Below are 20,529 nucleotides of genomic sequence, written 5' to 3'. Positions count from 1 at the left end.
AGCTGAGACAAGTTATTTAATATAAGAAACATGGGGGTGCAAATCTCGGGAACACCACAAAAGTGGGCGATTAATGCTGAACATGTGATGTCACTGTGTGACGTAGATCTCAGGACGTGCAGTGGTGGAATCTATTGGTGTGCTGCATCTGATCATCGCAACCCAAGTCAAGTATTCCGAAACTACTTGCGCGACTTTGGCACGAGGGGCTCAGGGTTCGAGTCTTGCACCTAGCAGGCACTGTTTTTCTGCATTGCGTAAGATTTATTATTTTAGTTATCGGTCTCACCGTCTCCGCTGGTTAACTGCAAAGTACAGTGCAACAAAAACACACCATAGTAAACAACTATAAGTTTCCAAATTACATCGATAGAAGTAAATGACCTACATATTCTTTAATAAATACAATCTGAAAATTAGAACAGCTTTTGTGTGATTACTGAGAGGACAATAATTTTGTAACTTCTACGTTTACAGCAGATCACATTTTTACAAAATATGTTCGAAAACAGAGTAGGCTAACGGAGCGATGGGAAGTACTGCCCCCAACTGGCGAGGGTGATTCGAGAAGCCCAATCACTAAACGTGCGGCGAGGTATATCATCTGGTGACGTCACGTATTCAACATCTGTCATCCACTCTTGGGGTATTTATCTAGATCTGCGTCCCCATGTGCCTTATATTAAATTATTTACTATGAAAAACAGTCTTGATCACGATTTATTTATTAAGTCGACCGGTTTCGACCACTACTGTGGTCATCTTCAGACCACTGAGTAGGAAACTCTTACTGCTGGAGAATCACTAGAACCAGTAATGATTCTCCAGCAGTAAGAGGTTCCTACTCTGAAGAAGACCACAGTAGTGGTCGAGACCGGTCGACTTAATACATATATAGTGATCAAGACTGTTTTTAATAGTAAATATTTGCAACTCATTGATCACTGCCACTCCCATAATGTATTCAAATTCAAATGGCTCTGAGCACTATGGGACCAATCATCTGTGGTCATCAGTCCCCTAGAACTTAGAACTACTTAAACCTAACTAACCTAAGGACATCACACACATCCATGCCCGAGGCAGGATTCGAACCTGCGACCGTAGCAGTCGTGCGGTTTCGGGCTGAGCGCCTAGAACCGCTAGACCACCGCGGCCGGCCCATAATGTATTCAAAAGTAATTATATTAAATTACTTGTCAGAGTATCATCTGCATAACATTTGGATTTTTTAAACATTAATAAGTCTGTATATTACAGAGGCACTAATGAGGTTTTGTTGTGCACTTCAAATTGCTCTGTCTCCGCTTCTCTAGATCACAATGTTGCAAAGTAATTACGCGGCGAGCAGATACAGAGTCAGCACATGTCAGTGCTTTGGAGCACTAATGGTGAAGTACACGCAGCACTGTCCATAAAGGACTGAAATGAAAATTAGTAAAAACTGAGAAAGGGGGCTACTGAAGTACTTGTAACGTCAGTGAAAGCTATTTCAGCACTGAGAGAACATCAGTCAGCGGACGACTGTCTCTCTTTGTGGCGTTCAGGTGAAGTGGAAGCTCCTCAACTTGCCAGCAGTCTGGAGAGGAGCTGATGATGGCCATGTCAGGGGCACTGATGTTGGTAAACTCAAGACAAGGCAGCGCAGCCTGTTTGATGTTGAGCCGCTCCTGCATGGGGTTGCTGACTGCGACAGGAACAGGAGTTCGTGCGGGCTCGCGACGACCCTCCCGGACGCAGTAACATTGGAGAAGTAGAGGCACTGAAGTTTAGGTACCATTTATGGTAGGGCACCAATAATCTCACTGTCGATCACCATAAATCGACAAACACACACGCTCCCAGCTGCACCGTTGTGGGCCACTGCTGGGTAAGCTCGCCAGCTGGAGTGGTAAAATGAGTCACCGCGGGCTGGTGGCGGACCTCTCGGACGCGGTGACGTTGGTGAAGTCGAGGCAGCGCAGCGCTGGCAGGCCGGCGAGCACTGCGGCGCGGTAGTCGGGCCTCTGCTGCACGGGGTTGCCGTGCAGGGTGAGGCTGTACAGCTGCGGCAGCCGCGACAGCACGCGCAGCGCCTGCGACAGCTCGGACAGCCGGTTGCCGTGCAGGTACAGGATCTTCAGCCCCAAGAAGTGGCACAGGTCATCAGGCAGGCTCGAAAGCTGGTTGAACGACAGGTCCAGCCAAGTGAGCTGTCCTGGTTTCTCCAGCACCTGTGAACGAGAACTCGTGTTACATTGGGAAATTTGGACAGCAATGTTTTATTAAATCTGGTGCCAATGAAACAATATTGCCTGCTGGGACGAGAATCGAAAGGTCATCCTGATGCATCTATGACTGTTCTGACTACTGGTCGTTAGCGAGAATAGCTCTTGAAGGATTGTGATCTTGCATGAGAGTAATTTTTGACTGTGTAGATCTTGGAAGTACTCAAGTTTTATGGAACTCATGGCTTTACACACATCTGATTTGAATCAAAACTAACAAATAGAATTCGAAGAGTTTTGCTGAATAATTCACGTAGTGAAACTTCCCGGCAGATTAAAACTGTGTGCCGGACCGAGACTCGAACTCAGGACCTTTGCCTTTCGCAGGAAAGTCCTCTGTCAACTGAGCTACCCAAGCATGACTCACGACCTGTCCTCACAGCTTTACTTCCGGCAGTACCTCGTCTCCTACCTTCCTAACTTCACAGAAGCTCTCCTGTGAAACCTGCAAAACCAGTACTCCTGGAAGAAAGGATATTGAGGAAACACGGCTTAGCCACAGCCTGGGGTATGTTTTCAGAATGAAATTTTTACTCTGCAGTGGAGTGTATTCTGAAATGAAACACAGTGTTAATCTGCCAAGAAGTTTCATATCAGCACACACTATTGCAGAGTGAAAATTTCATTCTGGAAAGATACCCCATGATGTGGCTAATCATGTCTCCGCAGTATCCTTTCTTCCAGGAGTGCTAGTTCTGCAAGATTCACAGGAGAGCTTTTGTGAAGTTTGAAAGGTACAAGACGAAGTACTGGCGGAAGTAAGGCTCTGAGGACGGATCCTGAGTTATGCTTGGGTAGTTCAGCTGGTAGAGCACTTGCCCATGGAAAGCAAAGTTCCCGAGTTCAAGTCTCTGTCTGGCGCACAGTTTTAATCTGTCAGGAATCAGCACGCACTCTGCTGCAGAGTGAATATTTCATGCTGTAATTCAATGGCTGAAAGGTAGTAAATTTTAGTGACTGGGAAAAAGGGAGTCCTACCGGGTTCAGTTTTGGGTCCAGTCCTATCCCTTATACAGTTTGGGGCAAATGAAAGTGGCACGATTGGACATGAATGCATGCACATAACAACACCCCATGATGTGCACACCAAGCATACGCCCACCACATGATCCACACCAGTTCAGAGCATAGTGTGGGCTGTGCCAGTGTGAGTGGAGCAGTACAAAACCAAATCCCAAATGCCAAATTTCACCGCACCGTTCTAACGGAACGTTCGTCGTACGTCCCACATTGAGTTATGCGGTTATTTTACGCAGTGCTGCTTGTCTGTCAGCACTGACAACCCTAAGCAAACGCCGCTGTTCTGGGTCGTTAAGTGAAGGCTGTCGGCCACTGCGTTGTCCGTGGTGAGAGGTAATGCCTGAAATCTGGTATTTTCGGCATACTCTTGACACTGTGGATCTCGGAACATTGAATTCCCTAACGATTACCGGAATGGAATGTCCCATGCTTCCGGCTCTAACTACCATTCGGCTTTCAAAGTCTTTTAATTCCAGTCGTGCGTCCATAATCACGTGGGAAAACTTTTCATATCAGTCACCTGAGTACAAATAACAGCTCCGCCAATGCACTGCCCTTTTATACGTTGTATACTCGATACTACAGCCGTCTGTATATGTGCACATCGATATTCCATGACTTTTTTCACTTCATTGTAGTCTTCCCAGGGATTGGGTGTTTGTGTTGTCCTCATGATTTCATCATGATCATCATGATCATCATCATTCGTGTTAGTGGCTAGACTGGACTGTGAGAGAAAACTAGACTGCGTAAAAATTTGGACTTTGTATGGGCGCTGATGATTGCGCAGTTGAGCGCCCCACAAACAAAACATCATCATCATCATCAACTTCAGTGTAGGTTACCTATATGCTTCATAATTTGCAAGTACACGTGTTTACAATGAATGAAGTAAAAACTATTGATTAAAAAAGTTCTCTGTACGACAACACTGCGTAAAAGATATTCGCAATGAAAGGCAGGCACTTCGAAAATTAATGACACAAAGAGTACTTTTCAGACTTCAAGCATCAAGGTATCGCTGTATAACTGTCAATCAACTACTCAGATTTGCAATACAATCTACTACACTGGTGCAAATCCCAAATTTTCGTAATTTTACAATTAATTTGTTAGAAATCAAGTAACCATAAGAAACGTACTGACACGAGCACTATGGGACTTAATATCTTAGGTCATCAGTCCCCTAGAACTTAGAACTACTTAAACCTAACTAACCTAAGGACATCACACACATCCATGCCCGAGGCAGGATTCGAACCTGCGACCGTAGCAGTCCCGCGGTTCCGGACTGCAGCGCCTAGAACCGCACGGCCACCGCGGCCGGCACCTAGAGGCACTATGGCATCTTAATGCACCTTAAGACGACGTAACATATTTACTGGATTAGATAAAGTCAAAAATAATAAGATTAAAATTAAATACATGAACTAATGAGAGAATGGCGAGACATATCACCAATCTGAATGGTCGAATAGAAAGATGAGACAATTCCTATAAGAAAGATGCTATACACCAAATGAGTTACATATGTTCTTTTATACGACTAATTTACACAAGTATCAATAAAATTAACAACAGTTCAATCATTTTCCAATTAATGCTGAATCTAACAATTAGTCCTACTTTTATTTTCCTTATAGCACGCATGCAACGCCGTTTGTAACTTTTGAGAAAGATACTTTATTTAATAATTTGTGTTGTTCTGGAAACACTCGTTCTGTGACGTTAGATACAAGAGAGATGGGACAGCCTGTAGGCAGAGAGCTGCGAGGGAATAAGGCAGCTGGATTTGTGGAGCGCCTGGGGAGTGGGTCGATGGAAACGAGAGCAAAGAGCCACTGTAGAACTCTGCCGCGTTCACTAGTATCGTCTATACAAAGTTCTTCGATTCTTATAAAGGGTTTAAATTTGGTCTCATATGGACTTAAAAAAATCGCGAACTATACTGAGCAGCAAATAGCTCTTATGAACAATGATGTTGGTTTGATGCTAGGAAAATCATTGCTTCTGTGGATGCAGACTAAACTTCAGCATCGACATCAATGATTCCTTTACACATGGCAATTTATTTATGAAAATACAATGTACAGTCACCAACAAATTTTACATATTCACAAGTACCTTTGCCTTTGATCCAAATAAATACAGTTTCATTAGATGATAGCTTACGTCTATTACGAGTATATAAAGTAAAGGGAGAGGGTGACATATAGGTAGATTTGCCAAAATCTTTATTAGCGTAAGCTGCCACCATGCCTTATTACAGAAGATATCGTCGACGTTCAAGACAGACAATATATAAAACAATTGAAGACGTCGAAATGACAACTTCTGCTGCAGACAAGAAAAAGAATACTATTAAGTCTGTCGCAGCACACTCTCTACTGGATGGACCAGCAGTCTTCTGTGGATGCCGACTCAACTTCAGCATTGACATCAACGATTGCTTCACACATGGCAACGGATGGTTAACTGTTGCTATAGTACGAGGTGGATCTGGAGTCCCAAATGTATCCGGCCTGGAGAGCTTTGTGGACCGTGATGTCATCGCATATAGAATTTACCATGTTACCGAGAACTGATAAATTAATGGTGCAATTTCATTAAATGAATTTGTGTATTCAGGAGATCTGATTGCCAGTATTTTATCTCGCCCATGCTTGTGTGAAGTCGATGCTCTCAAGTTTGGAAAGATCACACTTATTCTTGCTTAATGGAATAACCTCTAGTTAAAACTCACGTCAAATCCTAGTGTTGCCCAAATTACTCAGGGAAGTCGACTGAACTTTATGAACTTATCAGATAGCCGCTGCTTCTTTAGCAACGTGTAATTACTGCCTAGGTAGCCTTAAAGCGGAAGTATTCATCAATGCACTCATCTGTTCCGCCGGATTAAGATAAAATGGTAACTTTGGGAGCAATATCATGTGGTACGACATGAGATTTTGAATCATGTTACTTTATTTGACATTATGCATTGTTTTGCATGACATGATTACTAATACTAAAAAGTAAAAAAGCGCGGATATATCAAGAAATTTTTATTTAAATGTCCTTAAAGTTGTTAGATAAGTCGTAAAGCTACTTCCCGTCTATTACGTCCCCAGGACACAATCTCCTTTTTTGTGCTATGATAGGAGCGTTTCTCACTCTGGTTTACGTGAATATGCATGAAGCTGTAGGTCGCGTTACGGAAAAACGTATGCGTAATGTGCTGAGAGAGAAGTTTGATATTAGCAGCTATGACTGCCCCGAGAGATGGTTATCATAACAGATATAAATAGTCAAAGGAAATCGTGGTACTCAACGGAATCTGTAGCACTTTACAGCTTCATGACCATTTGTTAGCCAAGTAAAGTGTCCCAAACAAGTTGCGCAGTAGGCAAATTCCTGCTGATCTCTGCTCCTAAAGCAGTGGAGCGATTTCAGAAAGACTTGGCCCTCATGTCCTTCACTGTCAAACAACAATCGCTGCGCCGATAAGAACTATCTACCTAACATAGTTCAAGAAATATGACGTCATAAACAATGAGGTGCTTGAAAAACTGTCGCATCATGCTTGACGTTTAAATTTATTACTCCTTGATACTAACTCTATTCGCAACATATATCGCAGGCAGTATCAACATATTCCAGTGAATGTACTTACGCAAATAATCACTGAATGACATACAGTTCAAGAGATATAACGTCATAAGCACTAAGATGCTCGAAAAAATTGTTGTATCATGCATAAAGTTTTAATACATTTATTCTTTACTACTAAGACACTCGTAACAGTCCCTTCAACTTAAGAAAATCCCTGATATCTGGCAGCGCTTGTCAAAGCTTTCAATTGCAAAGCCTAAACGGCTGTAAGCGAAGCCAGTAGCCCTCAACAGAACTATGAACTACCTTGTAGACACACGAAGCACCTGCTCCCAGTGTACAGAAACTGTCCGGGATCATGTTTCTTATTTTACATACTGTACTTATATATTTCATATTAACCACATTTCTTGGTACGTCTGTTTCATAATTTCAAAGATATTTTCCGAATTTCAAAAATGTTTTCACGAATGTATGGAATTTTTTCGAACAGAAAATTCGCGGAATGAATTACCGGGTAGTGCCGGGTTTGTAAATTAGTTAGTCATGATAGGCGCCAGTCTTCGGAACAGCCACCTGCTGGCTGCATAGAATCCCCATGGTATGTGTGGTTACAGGGCACGATCAGCACGGGTTGAGCCTCATAATGTGGGCGGGGATTATTGGTGACCACTTTGTGGAACCAGTTGTCCTTCCACAACTATCTTCACTTACTGCGTGCGACCCTGCCTTCCCTGCTGGAACACGTGCCTTTGGTGGTACGAAAGGCAATGTGGCTACTACGTGAAGGTGCTCCAGGTCACAGCCGTCTTGAGTGTGGATATCCTGCGAAAATAGATGAAGGGCAACAAGAAGGTTCAAGACTTCATAAGCAAGAAAACTTTGTGCATTGTCCTCGAGGGCGAGTGTTCATCTGAGAAGGAATGCCTCAGGGAAGTGTGATAGGACCACTGTTATTTCCTGTATACTTAAATTTTTTGATGATGCTGTATTGTAGGGGAAGGCGACGAAGTTGAGTGACTGTAGGAGGATACAGGATAACTTTGACTTTCTGTTTGGTGTGATGAATGGCAGCTTGCTCTAAATGTCGAAAAAGTTAAGGTAATGCAGATGGGTAGGCAAAAGAATGCTGTAATGTTCGAGTGTAGTAGGAGTGATGTGGTTCTTGGCAAAGTCATGTAGATTAAATATCTAGGCGTAATGTTGTAAAGCGATAAGAAATGGAATGAGCACATAAGGGCAGCAGTAAGTAATGCGAATGGCTAACTTCGATTTACTGGGAGAACTTTAGGAAGGTGAAGCTCATCTACGAAGGAGATCACCTATAGAACAGTTCTGTGACCCGTTCTTCGATACTGCTCGAGTGTTTGGGATTTGATGCAGACCTAATTAAAGGAAGATATTGAAGCAATCCAGACTGCTAGATTTATCACCGGTGGGTTCCATTAACACGCGAATATTACGGAGAGACTTCGTGAACTCAAATGGTAATCCCTGGAAGGAAGGCATTTGCAACTGACTGCTGAACGATTGTTTCTATTGCCGCCAACGTACATTTCGCGTAAGGACTAGGAGGTTAAGAGAAATTGTGGGTCACATAGAGGCATAATACAGTCGTTTATCCCTCGCGCCATTTGGAAGTGGAACAGGACAGGAAATGACTAGTAATGGTACATGGTACCCTGTCCTGTGCACCACAGGGTGGCTTGCGCAGTTTGGTATGTAGATGTAGATTTAGCAAAATCATCGTGTGTATTATGGAGTTATTCTTCCCACTAACGTACGAGGGGCGTTCAATAAGTAATGCAACACATTTTTTTCTGAAAGCAGGTTGGTTTTATTCAGGATTGGAATAGACCCTATTATTCCCAACTGTCTTGGCTACAAACTCCTTTATTCAAGTCAATCTCTGTGCAGTGCGACGGCCTTAGGCCACCTTAAAAAAATGGTTCAAATGGCTCTGAGCACTATGGAACTTAACATCTATGGTCATCAGTCCCCTAGAACTTAGAAGTACGTAAACCTAACTAACCTAAGGACATCACACAACACCCAGTCATCACGAGGCAGAGAAAATTCCTGACCCCGCCGGGAATCGAACCCGGGAACCCGGGCGCGGGAAACGAGAACGCTACCGCACGACCACGAGCTGCGGACTATGCCACCTTATATGGAGGGCCTGTGTATCTGTATGTTAAGACTTTACTGGTCGACGTCAGAGCCAATGTCTTCGTTCACGAATAACCTCCATATCATAAACGTACTGCATCCCTTGGAGTGCACTGGGCCAAGCAGATGGAAGTCTTCTTTTAGGCAGCGAGGAACCAGGTGGGCAGACACAGTTGAATACCTCAACTGGTGGACGAGTTCGTCAGCACTACCAACAGGGATGTTCAGTTGAGCAGCGAGGTGTTTGACTGTGATACGTCCATCACCCTAATGAGAGTGTCCTCACGTTCCAATATTGCTACTGCAATATTGGGGCACAGCTGTGTGGGGCAATCCTGTACGAGGGAGGTCGGGCAGGTTTGCGCGACCTTGTTAGGATGATGAGAGACACCTCGCTCAACGACTCACCGTGCTTCTGTTCACTGCCAGGTCTCTGTAGACATTGTGCAAGCGCCTATAAATATCTGCGATGCTCCGGTTTTCCTCCAAGGGAAACTCGATGACAGCTCTCTGCTTGGAACGCACCTCCGCTACAAACGCCATTTTGAAGAGGAAGTGTAGCGCCGCCACCTGTCAGAACTTCATAGAACTATGGGGGGAGTGGGAATATGGGAACATTCCACGATGTCCCACGACAGATTCCGCATTTTCTCTACTGAAATTAGCAGAGAAAATAAAATGTGTTGCCTTACTTCTTGAATGCCCCTCATAGAGGGGCTGGAGAAGAGAGTGAGCTTACCAGGCGGGCGACGGAGAAGAGTCCCTGCACGGAGGCTATGGCGTTGTTGTTGAGGCGCAGCGCCTGGCAGCGGTAGTGGCCCGTGGGCGCTCTGCGGTAGCCGCGCCGGCCGCGCCGCGGGCCCCTGGCCGACAGCTCCTCCACGGCGCGCAGGCCGCGGAACGAGTAGTCCAGAGGCGGGCCCAGCCAGCACACCTGCTGCTGCTGATGCTGCATACCGGTGTCCGCTACCTGCAACACAGGTAGCGGCTGATGAGCATTTCTAATCAGACTGGATGTCGATGACGTCGTCTCTGAGTGAGAGCTCAGAGTCTGGACGCCATGTTTGTGCCATTACTGCGTTTGCTCTGGCTAGCGTAACAAGTGTTGTACAGTCGTGGATTGATTTAACGCTCTAAATACTGGTTAAGAGCTACCTACATTACTGGCCATTAAAATTGCTTCACCACGAAGATGACGTGCTACAGACGCGAAATTTAACCGACACGAAGAAGATGCCGTGTTATGCAAATGATTAGCTTTTCACAGCATTCGCACAAGGTTGGCGCCGGTGGCGACACCTCCAACGTGCTGACGTGAGGAAAGTTTCCAACCGATTTCTCATACACGAATAGCAGTTGACCCGCGTTGCCTGGTGAAACGTTATTGTGATGCCTCGTGTAAGGAGGAGAAATGCGTACCATCACGTTTCCGACGTTGATAAAGGTCGGATTGTAGCCTATCGCGATTGCAGTTTATCGTATCGCGACATTGCTGCTCGCGCTGGTCGAGATCCAATGACTGTTAGCAGAATATGGAATCGGTAGGTTCAAGAGGGTAATACGGAACGCCGTGCTGGATCGCAACGGCCTCGTATCACTAGCACTCGAGACGACAAGCATCTTATCCGCAGGTCTGTAACGGATCATGGACCCACGTCTCGATCCCTGAGTCAACGGATGGGGACGTTTGCAAGACAACAACCATCTGCACGAACAGTTCGATGACGCTTGCAGCAGCATGGACTATGGCTGTTGTTACCCTTGACGCTGCATCACAGACAAGAGCGCCTGCGATGGTGTACTCAACGACGAACCTGGGTACATGAATGGCAAAACGTCATTTTTTTGTATGAATCCCGGTTCTGTTTACAGCATCATGATGGTCGCATCCGTGTTTGGCGACAGCGTGGTGAACGCACATTGGAAGCGTGTATTCGTCATCGCCATACTGGCGTATCACCCGGCGTGATGATATGGGGTGTCATTGGTGACACGTCTCGGTCACCTCTTGCTCGCATTGACGGCACTTTGAACAGTGGACGTTACATTTTAGATGTGTTACGACACGTGGCTCTACCCTTCATTCGATCCCTGCGAAACCCTACATTTCAGCAGGATAATGCACGACCGCATGTTGCAGGTCCTGTATGGGCCTTTCTGGATACAGAAAATGTTCGACTGCTGCCCTGGCCAGCACATTCTCCAGATCTCTCACCAACTGAAAACATCTGGTCAATGGTGGCCAAGCAATGGCTCGTCACAATACGCCAGTCACTACTCTTCATGAATTGTGGTATCGAGTTGAAGCTGCATAGGCAGCTGTACCCGTACACGCCATCCAATATCTATTTGACTCAATGCCGAGGCGTATCAAGGCCGTTATTACGGCCAGAGGTGGTTGTTCTGGGAACTGATTTCTCAGGATCTATGCACCCAAATTGGGTGAAAATGTAATCACATTTCAGTTCTAGTATAATATATTTGTCCAATGTATACCAGTTTATCATCTGCATTTCTTCTTGGTGTAGCAATTTTAATGGCCAGTAGTGTATATTACACTGAAGAGCCAAACACAGGTATAGGCATGAGTATTCAAATACAGAGATATATAAGCAGGCAGAATATGGCGCTGCGGCCTGCAACGTCTATATAAGACAAGTGTCTGACGCAGTTTTTACATCGGTTACTGCTGCTACAATGGCAATAATCAAGATTTAAGTGAGTTCGACCGTGGTGTTATAGTCGGCGCACGAGTGATGGGACACAGCATCTCCGACGTAGCGATGAACTGGGGATTTTCCCGTGCGACCATTTCACGAGTGTACCGTGACTATCAACAATCCAATAAAACATCAAATCTCCGACATCGCTGCGGCCGGAAAAAGATCCTGCAACAACAGGACCAACAATGACTGAAGAGAATCGCTCAACGTGACAGAAGTACAAATTTCGCAAATTGCTGCAGATTTCAGTGCTGGGCCATGAACAAGTGTCAGCGTGCGAACCATTCCACGAAACATCATCGATATGGGCTTTCGTAGCCGAAGGCCCTTACGTGTATCCTTGACACAAAGCTTTACGCCTCGCCTGGGCCCGTTAACACCGACATTGGACTGTTGATGACTGGGAACACGTTGCCTGCTCGGACTAGTCTCGTTTCAAATATTATCGAGCGGGTGAACGTGTACGGCTATGGAGTCAACCTCATGAATCTATCGACCCTGCATGTCAGCAGGGGACTGTTCAAGCTGGTGGACTCTCTTTAATGGCGGGGGGCATTTGCAGTTGGAGTGATATGGGACCCATGATACGTCTAGATACGACTCTGACAGGTGACACGTACGTAAGCATCCTAGCTGACCACCTGCTTCCATTGATGTCCATTGTGCATTCCGATGGACTTGGGCAATTCCGGTAGGACAATGCGACATCACACACGGCTACAGAGTAGTCTCAGGAACACTCTCCTGAGTTTAAAGACTTCCGCTTTCCAGCAAACTCTTCAGACATGAACATTATTGAGCATATCTGGGATGCCTTGCAACATGCTGTTCAGAAGAGATCTCCACCCCTTCGTGCTCTTACGAATTTGTGGACAGCGCTGCAGGATTCATGGTGTGAACTCCCTCCAGCACTACTTCAGACATTAGTCGAGTCCATACCACGCCGTGTTACGGCGCTTCTGCGTTTTCGCAGGGTCCTGCACTGTATTAGGCAGGTACACCAGTTAGTTTGGCTCTTCAGTGTTTAAAACAAGGAAACGCGCGTTATTATTTCGCATTACTACACATACTAATACACATGTAACGTAAATCTGTCTATATTGCCCTGTAGTATCACACACCTTAAATTAATATGCCATTAGACACAGTCAGAATTAATAAGTAAACTTGCACTATCAGGCATATAAGATTCTTCCTTGTATCTCTCATGGCGATGCATAATGCTCTCATAAATCTCAGTTTATTACCTAAAGTAAACTGCCCTTCCCGTATCACAGATTGTTCCATTCTGTCATGTACACATCATAGCCAACAACGAAGCTATCTCAACAGTAATATATTTGAACCATTGTGTCAGGTCACGGAAAATGAAGAATCAAGGAAAAAGAATGAGCCAAAACTAGTTTCACAAATTTGACACAACATTAATATTCCTGTTTATATCTTTTCTTGATCTTACAATTCTGTAACATTTGTATTTATTTTGCAAAATTACATACATTAATTAATATCCTGTAAATATATAGCTTTATTTTTCTTTATTTATTCAAACGTTTGACGCCACATGGTTAGAAGGTGAATAAGAGCAACTCATTCAACGAAAGAGCAGCTTGTAACAGTCCAGGCTTATGGTTACTGACCCTACATTATGTATTACTAGATCAATACTCTTATATCTCCAGCTATAATTAAATTCAATTACTTTTCGATAATAGGAAAAAGGCTTTTAGAAGAATAATAGCAATACCAAACAATAGTAGTTACAATATCCTTTGTACCATAAACAATCAAAATCACATTCAGGAAATTAATGTATGGAAAATGTTTCGATAAAAGAATAATATATTTCGTTCTCATCATCTGCAAATGGTAGGAATTAAATCTCGAGCCTAATTAACAAAATATAGATAACTGATAGTTTAGTACTGTTAGAATTCTTATTTCGGCACTTTCAATATTGACAAACTGCCTATTGGCTTCTGTCTCGGGTTCTTCGGCCGACGTTCATCTAATGATTTTTCTGACGTTTCGCCAGCACGAGTGGCTGGCATTGTCAAAGCTTCACCCTCCATTGCCGGTGGTGAACTGGAGGCGAGCTCGCGGCCGCAGGCTATATGTACCTGGCGCGCCAACGTCCGAGGGCTTCTCCGCGGAGAAGCCCTCGGACGTTGGCGCGCCAGGTACATATAGCCTGCGGCCGCGAGCTCGCCTCCAGTTCACCACCGGCAATGGAGGGTGAAGCTTTGACAATGCCAGCCACTCGTGCTGGCGAAACGTCAGAAAAATCATTAGATGAACGTCGGCCGAAGAACCCGAGACAGAAGCCAATAGGCAGTTTGTCAACAAGTGGCCACGAAAGCCTTAACAATTTTGTACTTTCAATATTAATGTGATTTTTATGTGTTTAGAAAGTGTCTTAAACTTATTCTAGCAAACTAAGGAATATTATAGAGTGTTTGATAATGTTGTTTAACTATTTCATATTATAAACTATGTTTTGCATTATTATAACCAGTAGTACATTGTAGGAAGAGTATAAATACTCGGCTTCAAGTATTGTTAGGGCAGATGAGTGTTGGACCCAGTAGAGGACAGATCTGTGCGTACAGTTCAGATGTGTTCTTGGTGCATGATTCAGGTTTGGATTTACAACAGAGCAACTCGTGTGTTGGCCATTGTCTAAAACAGCATATTCGAACAGTGCAGTGACGGATTATTTCGGAGTGTTAAACAGTGTGATTTAATATCGCAAAAGACAGCATGATAGGTGACTTTATATTCGTACTTTGTTGAGTATTAGTGTTGAACAATGCAATGGACCTCACAAACGCATTTCTATCAAATTAGCGCATCTGGACTATTTAATATCGTCAGTGTAGTATGTGCAACCATTGGTTAGCTGTAGCAGTAACAACGAGGTTTATTGCACAGAAGATTGATAATGAGCTCATAAGATACAGGTTCTGAAGTGAATAAATCTGCGTACTTACTTTATTTCAATTGTGGCCTACATCACTGTAGTGAAATCCATTATGGTACCCTGCATTTATTGAACAAGCATATTTTAGCTCATGTATGCAGTCGTCGAGGGACACCGAAGGCAAGATATTCACAGATATTTAAACCATTTTTAACTACTCACTAATCGGTGGGACGTTACAAGCTGAGTCAATGAATTTAAAGGAGCATAAACATTGGCTATTCCTTTATTACTTGAAATAAGAACAACATTATATTTAAAGAAGCAACAGGAAGACTGTCATAATATTCTTGTGCTTCTGAAGCAAAAGAACTTTATAAAATATGCAGATCCTGCTATTTCTCTCGACAGACGGGTAGCAGGTCTGAAAATATGAAGTAGAACAATTTGGAATTTGAAACTGTAACATAGTAAAAATCAGATAAGGTTTGGAGATTATCAAACACTTTCACCGGTAAAAGAAAAGTCAGGCAAATCAAACTCTACTTCACTGGATTCTTCAGATGATTGAACCGATTTCAAAGCAGCAGCCTCCCATATTCCATTATAAGTCGTCCTGAATTTGACAAGCCTTGGGTGAGTTCTGCCTGTGACGAATTCTCTGACTCGATGCGTAGGAAAAGGACACCTCTGCTTGGACATGGGCTTCAGGAAAGCTGTCCATTGGTGAAGAGTTTCGGATGTAACTCCCACAACATTTGACCGAGTGATATGAATATCTCTATTGGATCTTTAGAGATTTATGTTTGAGATTTCTGGTTTATAAGGCCCATGTTTTTATTATATCCCAAATAAGTCTTTTTATTGGAAATAACATCTCACTTAGACAGTGAATTGGCATCACTTAGTTCCAGTAACACGGATGTAGAGGAATTGTGGGCAAAGTTTAAGCAGATTATAAATCGTGGTCTAGAGAGTTATGTGTCTAGCAAGTGGATAAAGGATGGAAAAGACCCACCGTGGTTTAATAGCGAAATTCGGCGGATGCTGAGGAAGCAAAGGCTATTGCACTCTGTGTTCAAAAGGGAACGCACAAATGACGACAGGCGAAAGTTAGCAGAGATTCGTGCTTCTGTTCTCTATTTTTTTTAAAAAAAAAAAAAAAGCAGAAATGCGCAAAGCATACAACAGCTACCACCGTCACGCATTAGCAAAATACACTCCTGGAAATTGAAAGAAGAACACCGTGAATTCATTGTCCCAGGAAGGGGAAACTTTATTGACACATTCCTGGGGTCAGATACATCACATGATCACACTGACAGAACCACAGGCACATAGACACAGGCAACAGAGCATGCACAATGTCGGCACTAGTACAGTGTATATTCACCTTTCGCAGCAATGCAGGCTGCTATTCTCCCATGGAGACGATCGTAGAGATGCTGGATGTAGTCCTGTGGAACGGCTTGCCATGCCATTTCCACCTGGCGCCTCAGTTGGACCAGCGTTCGTGCTGGACGTGCAGACCGCGTGAGACGACGCTTCATCCAGTCCCAAACATGCTCAATGGGGGACAGATCCGGAGATCTTGCTGGCCAGGGTAGTTGACTTACACCTTCTAGAGCACGTTGGGTGGCACGGGATACATGCGGACGTGCATTGCCCTGTTGGAACAGCAAGTTCCCTTGCCGGTCTAGGAATGGTAGAACGATGGGTTCGATGACGGTTTGGATGTACCGTGCACTATTCAGTGTCCCCTCGACGATCACCAGTGGTGTACGGCCAGTGTAGGAGATCGCTCCCCACACCATGATGCCGGGTGTTGGCCCTGTGTGCCTCGGTCGTATGCAGTCCTGATTGTGGCGCTCACCTGCACGGCGCCAAACACGCATACGACCATCATTGGCACCAAGGCAGAAGCGACTCTCATCGCTGAAGACGACACGTCTCCATTCGTCCCTCCATTCACGCCTGTCGCGACACCACTGGAGGCGGGCTGCACGATGTTGGGGCGTGAGCGGAAGACGGCCTAACGGTGTGCGGGACCGTAGCCCAGCTTCATGGAGACGGTTGCGAATGGTCCTCGCCGATACCCCAGGAGCAACAGTGTCCCTAATTTGCTGGGAAGTGGCGGTGCGGTCCCCTACGGCACTGCGTAGGATACTACGGTCTTGGCGTGCATCCGTGCGTCGCAGCGGTGCGGTCCCAGGTCGACGGGCACGTGCACCTTCCGCCGACCACTGGCGACAACATCGATGTACTGTGGAGACCTCACGCCCCACGTGTTGAGCAATTCGGCGGTACGACCACCCGGCCTCCCGCATGCCCACTATACGCCCTCGCTCAAAGTCCGTCAACTGCACATACGGTTCACGTCCACGCTGTCGCGGCATGCTACCAGTGTTAAAGACTGCGATGGAGCTCCGTATGCCACGGCAAACTGGCTGACACTGACGGCGGCGGTGCACAAATGCTGCGCAGCTAGCGCCATTCGACGGCCAACACCGCGGTTCCTGGTGTGTCCGCTGTGCCGTGCGTGTGATCATTGCTTGTACAGCCCTCTCGCAGTGTCCGGAGCAAGTATGGTGGGTCTGACACACCGGTGTCAATGTGTTCTTTTTTCCATTTCCAGGAGTGTATCTGACAGAGAACCCGAGAAAATTCTGGTCATACGTAATATCGTTATATCGTTAAGCGGGTCTAAGGCTTCAGTTCAGCCACTTGTTGACCAGTCGGGTGTGACAGTTGAAGACAGCAAAACGAAAGCTAAAATTCTAAACATCACTTTCAAGAAATCATTCACACAGGACAATCGTACAAAAATACCGTCATTTGACCATCGGAAAGACTCCTCTATGGACGACTTTGTAATAAGCATAGCTGGCGTAGAGAAACAACTGAAGTATTTGAAAGCAAATAAATCAACAGGTCCGGATGAGTCCGAGTTCGATTTTACAAAGAGTACTCTACGGCATTGGTTCCTTACCTAGCTTACATTTATCGTAAATCTCTCGCTCAGCGCAAAATCCCAAGCGACCGAGAAAAAGTGCAGGCGACTCCAGACCCGCAAAATTACAGAGCAATATCGCAAACTTATGTTTGCTGCAGAATTTTTGAACGTATTCTCAGTTCGAATGTATTAAACTTTCGCCGTGCGGAGTGGCCACGCGGTTTGAGGCGCCACGTCCCGGAGGTTGTGTGTTGTTCTTAGCGTAAGTTAGTTTAAGTTGTGTGTAATTCTAGGGACCGATGACCTCAGCAGTTTGGTCCCTTAGGAATTCAGACACATTTGAACATTTTTTATTAAACTTTATTGAGATTGAGAAACTTACGTGGGGGAATGAGTATGGTTTTAGAAAGCATCGCTCGTGAGAAACTCATTTGCCCTTTTCTCACATGATATACTGAGAACTATGGATGAAGGGTATCAGGCAGATTCCATATTTCTAGATTTCCAGAAAGCATTTGACACGATGCGCCATTGCAGGCTGTTAACGAATGTACTAGCATATGAAATAAATTCACGGATACGCCAGTGGCTCGACGACTTCTTAAATAATAGAACGCAGTATGTTTTCTTCGACAGAGTGTTCATCAGAGACAGAGTTATCGTCAGGAGTGCCCCTGGGAAGTGTGATAGAACCGTTGTTGTTCTTTATACACATAAATAGTTTGGCGGACAGAGTGGGAAGCAATCTGCGGTTGTTTGTTGATGATGCCATGGTGTATGGTAAGGTGAAGTTGAGTGACTGTAGGAAGATACAAGACGACTTAGACAAAATTTCCAGTTGGTGTGATGAATGGCAGCTAGCGCTAAATGTGAAAAAATGTAAGTTAATGCGGATGAGTAGGAAGATATGTGTAATGTTCGGATATGGTATTACTAGTGCCCAGCTTCACACAGTCAAGTCGTTTGCATATCTGGGCATAATGCTGCAAAACGATATGAGGTGGAATGAGCGTATGAGAACTGTGGTAGGGAAGGCGAATGGCCAACTTCGGTTTACTGGGAGAATTTTAGGAAAGTGTGCTTCAGCTGCAAAGGAGACCGCATATAGGACGCTGGTGCGACCTATTCTTGAGAAATGTTCGAGTGTTTGGGATCCATAGCAGGGGTACACCTTCTCTCTTGACAGTCTCAGCTCATCTGTTTCCTTCTGCAGCCTGTCTCATAGAATTTGTCCTGTCACAGTCGCCACTTTATAATATAATACAAAACGTACACTACTGGCCATTAAAATTGCTACACCAAGAAGAAATGCAGATGATAAACGGGTATTCATTGGACAAATATATTATACTAGAACTGACATGTGATTACATTTTCACCCAATTTGGGTGCATAGATCCTGAGAAATCAGTACCCAGAACAACCACCTCTGGCCGTAATAACGGCCTTGATACTCCTGGGCATTGAGTCAAACAGAGCTTGGATGGCGTGTACAGGTACAGCTGCCCATGCAACTTCCACACGATACCACATTTCATCAAGAGTAGTGACTGGCGTATTGTGACGAGCCAGTTGCTTGGCCCCATTAACCAGACGTTTTCAACTGGTGAGAGATCTGGAGAATGTGCTGGCCAGGGCAGCAGTCGAACATTTTCTGTATCCAGAAAGGCCCGTACAGGACCTGCAACATGCGGTCGTGCATTATCCTGCTCAAATATAGGGTTTCGCAAGGATCGGATGTCGGGTAGAGCCACGTGTCGTAACACATCTGAAATGTAACGTCCACTGTTCAAAGTGCCGTCAATGCGAACAAGAGGTGAGCGAGACGTGTAACCAATGGCACCCCATACCATCACGCCGGGTGATACGCCAGTATGTCGATGACGAATACACGGTTCCAATGTGCGTTCACCGCGTTGTCGCCAAACACGCATGCGACCATCATGATGCTGTAAACAGAACCTATAATGCGCCGGAATTACGTATGGTCTAACACAAAATTTAGTATGCTCACGAACACGAAATTGGTATTGAAATCCCTTGATTGTTCCAGTTTTGTGAGTAAAAACTGTGGAATGTGCTTGTAAAATCTCAAAAAGGTCCTGCCTATCAGTGTCATTACAATTCTCAATTGTTTGAATTTTATTCTGAATTAACTCATTAATTTGAAATATGCCGTCGATGTCATCCCTGTCAGTACTTGCAGAGTGATTGTTAGTGTCTAGTTCCGTAGAAAATTCCGAACTGTTGTCTAACAGAACGTAAAGCCGATTAATTTCCTCATCATGGTTTGAGAGCCAGTCTTCAAATTTCAAAGCTATTGACTTACCTTCTTTCTCTAAACTTATTTCAGCATCGTAAAAGCTTAAGACTGCTTTGTATTCATTCAAAAAGTCTACTCCCAGTATAATTTCCGTCGACAATAATGGAACAATAAGAAAGTTCATAGAGAAGCTGTGGCTTTGGCAAAAGAATTCTAAATGGGTTTGTTGGCGTACATCTACACTTTTTCCAAAGATTGCACCTTGTAATTTAATCTTACGTAACGGAAGTGTGGGGCAATCGTTCGATTTGTTGCATTTGCTAAAAGCTGTTTCACTAATTACTGAAATGGGACTGCCAGAGTCAAGTACTGCCGTAAATTTTACGTCATTTACAGTAATGTGAATCACAGGATATGCAATGTTGTTACGTGTTACGTCGTGTTCCTGGAGTAAGATGTCCCTAATGTCTTCCATTTTTACGTAATTACTAGCTACGGCAGCTGCGTCGTCAGTTTCATAAGTACGTCTTGTGGCTGCCAGCGGTGTGAGTCATTGCCTATTGTCTCTTTGTTGGCGCGCGTCGTTATTGGGATTTGGAGACCTAACTTCTACAAATTCACCG

At 44.6% G+C, this 20,529-nt stretch overlaps 1 protein-coding gene across 1 annotated transcript in view; it reads right to left on the bottom strand.

Annotated features, from left to right (window-relative positions):
• Positions 1-1,901: 1,901 nt before the first annotated feature.
• Positions 1,902-20,529, bottom strand: part of LOC126176458 (leucine-rich repeat-containing protein 51-like) — a 99,206-nt gene continuing 80,578 nt past the window's right edge. The window contains exons 4-6 of the mRNA XM_049923614.1: positions 15,910-15,913; positions 9,787-10,017; positions 1,902-2,213 (exon numbers count right to left, since the gene is read on the bottom strand). Coding sequence (XP_049779571.1) covers positions 1,902-2,213; positions 9,787-10,017; positions 15,910-15,913 — 547 coding nt within the window. The remainder of the gene's footprint in view (positions 2,214-9,786; positions 10,018-15,909; positions 15,914-20,529) is intronic.

The sequence above is a fragment of the Schistocerca cancellata genome, chromosome 3, assembly GCF_023864275.1.
Source record: "Schistocerca cancellata isolate TAMUIC-IGC-003103 chromosome 3, iqSchCanc2.1, whole genome shotgun sequence".
Lineage (NCBI taxonomy): Eukaryota > Metazoa > Arthropoda > Insecta > Orthoptera > Acrididae > Schistocerca > Schistocerca cancellata.
Note: the sequence above shows the minus strand (reverse complement) of the source record. Positions and strands in the feature narration are given on the sequence as shown.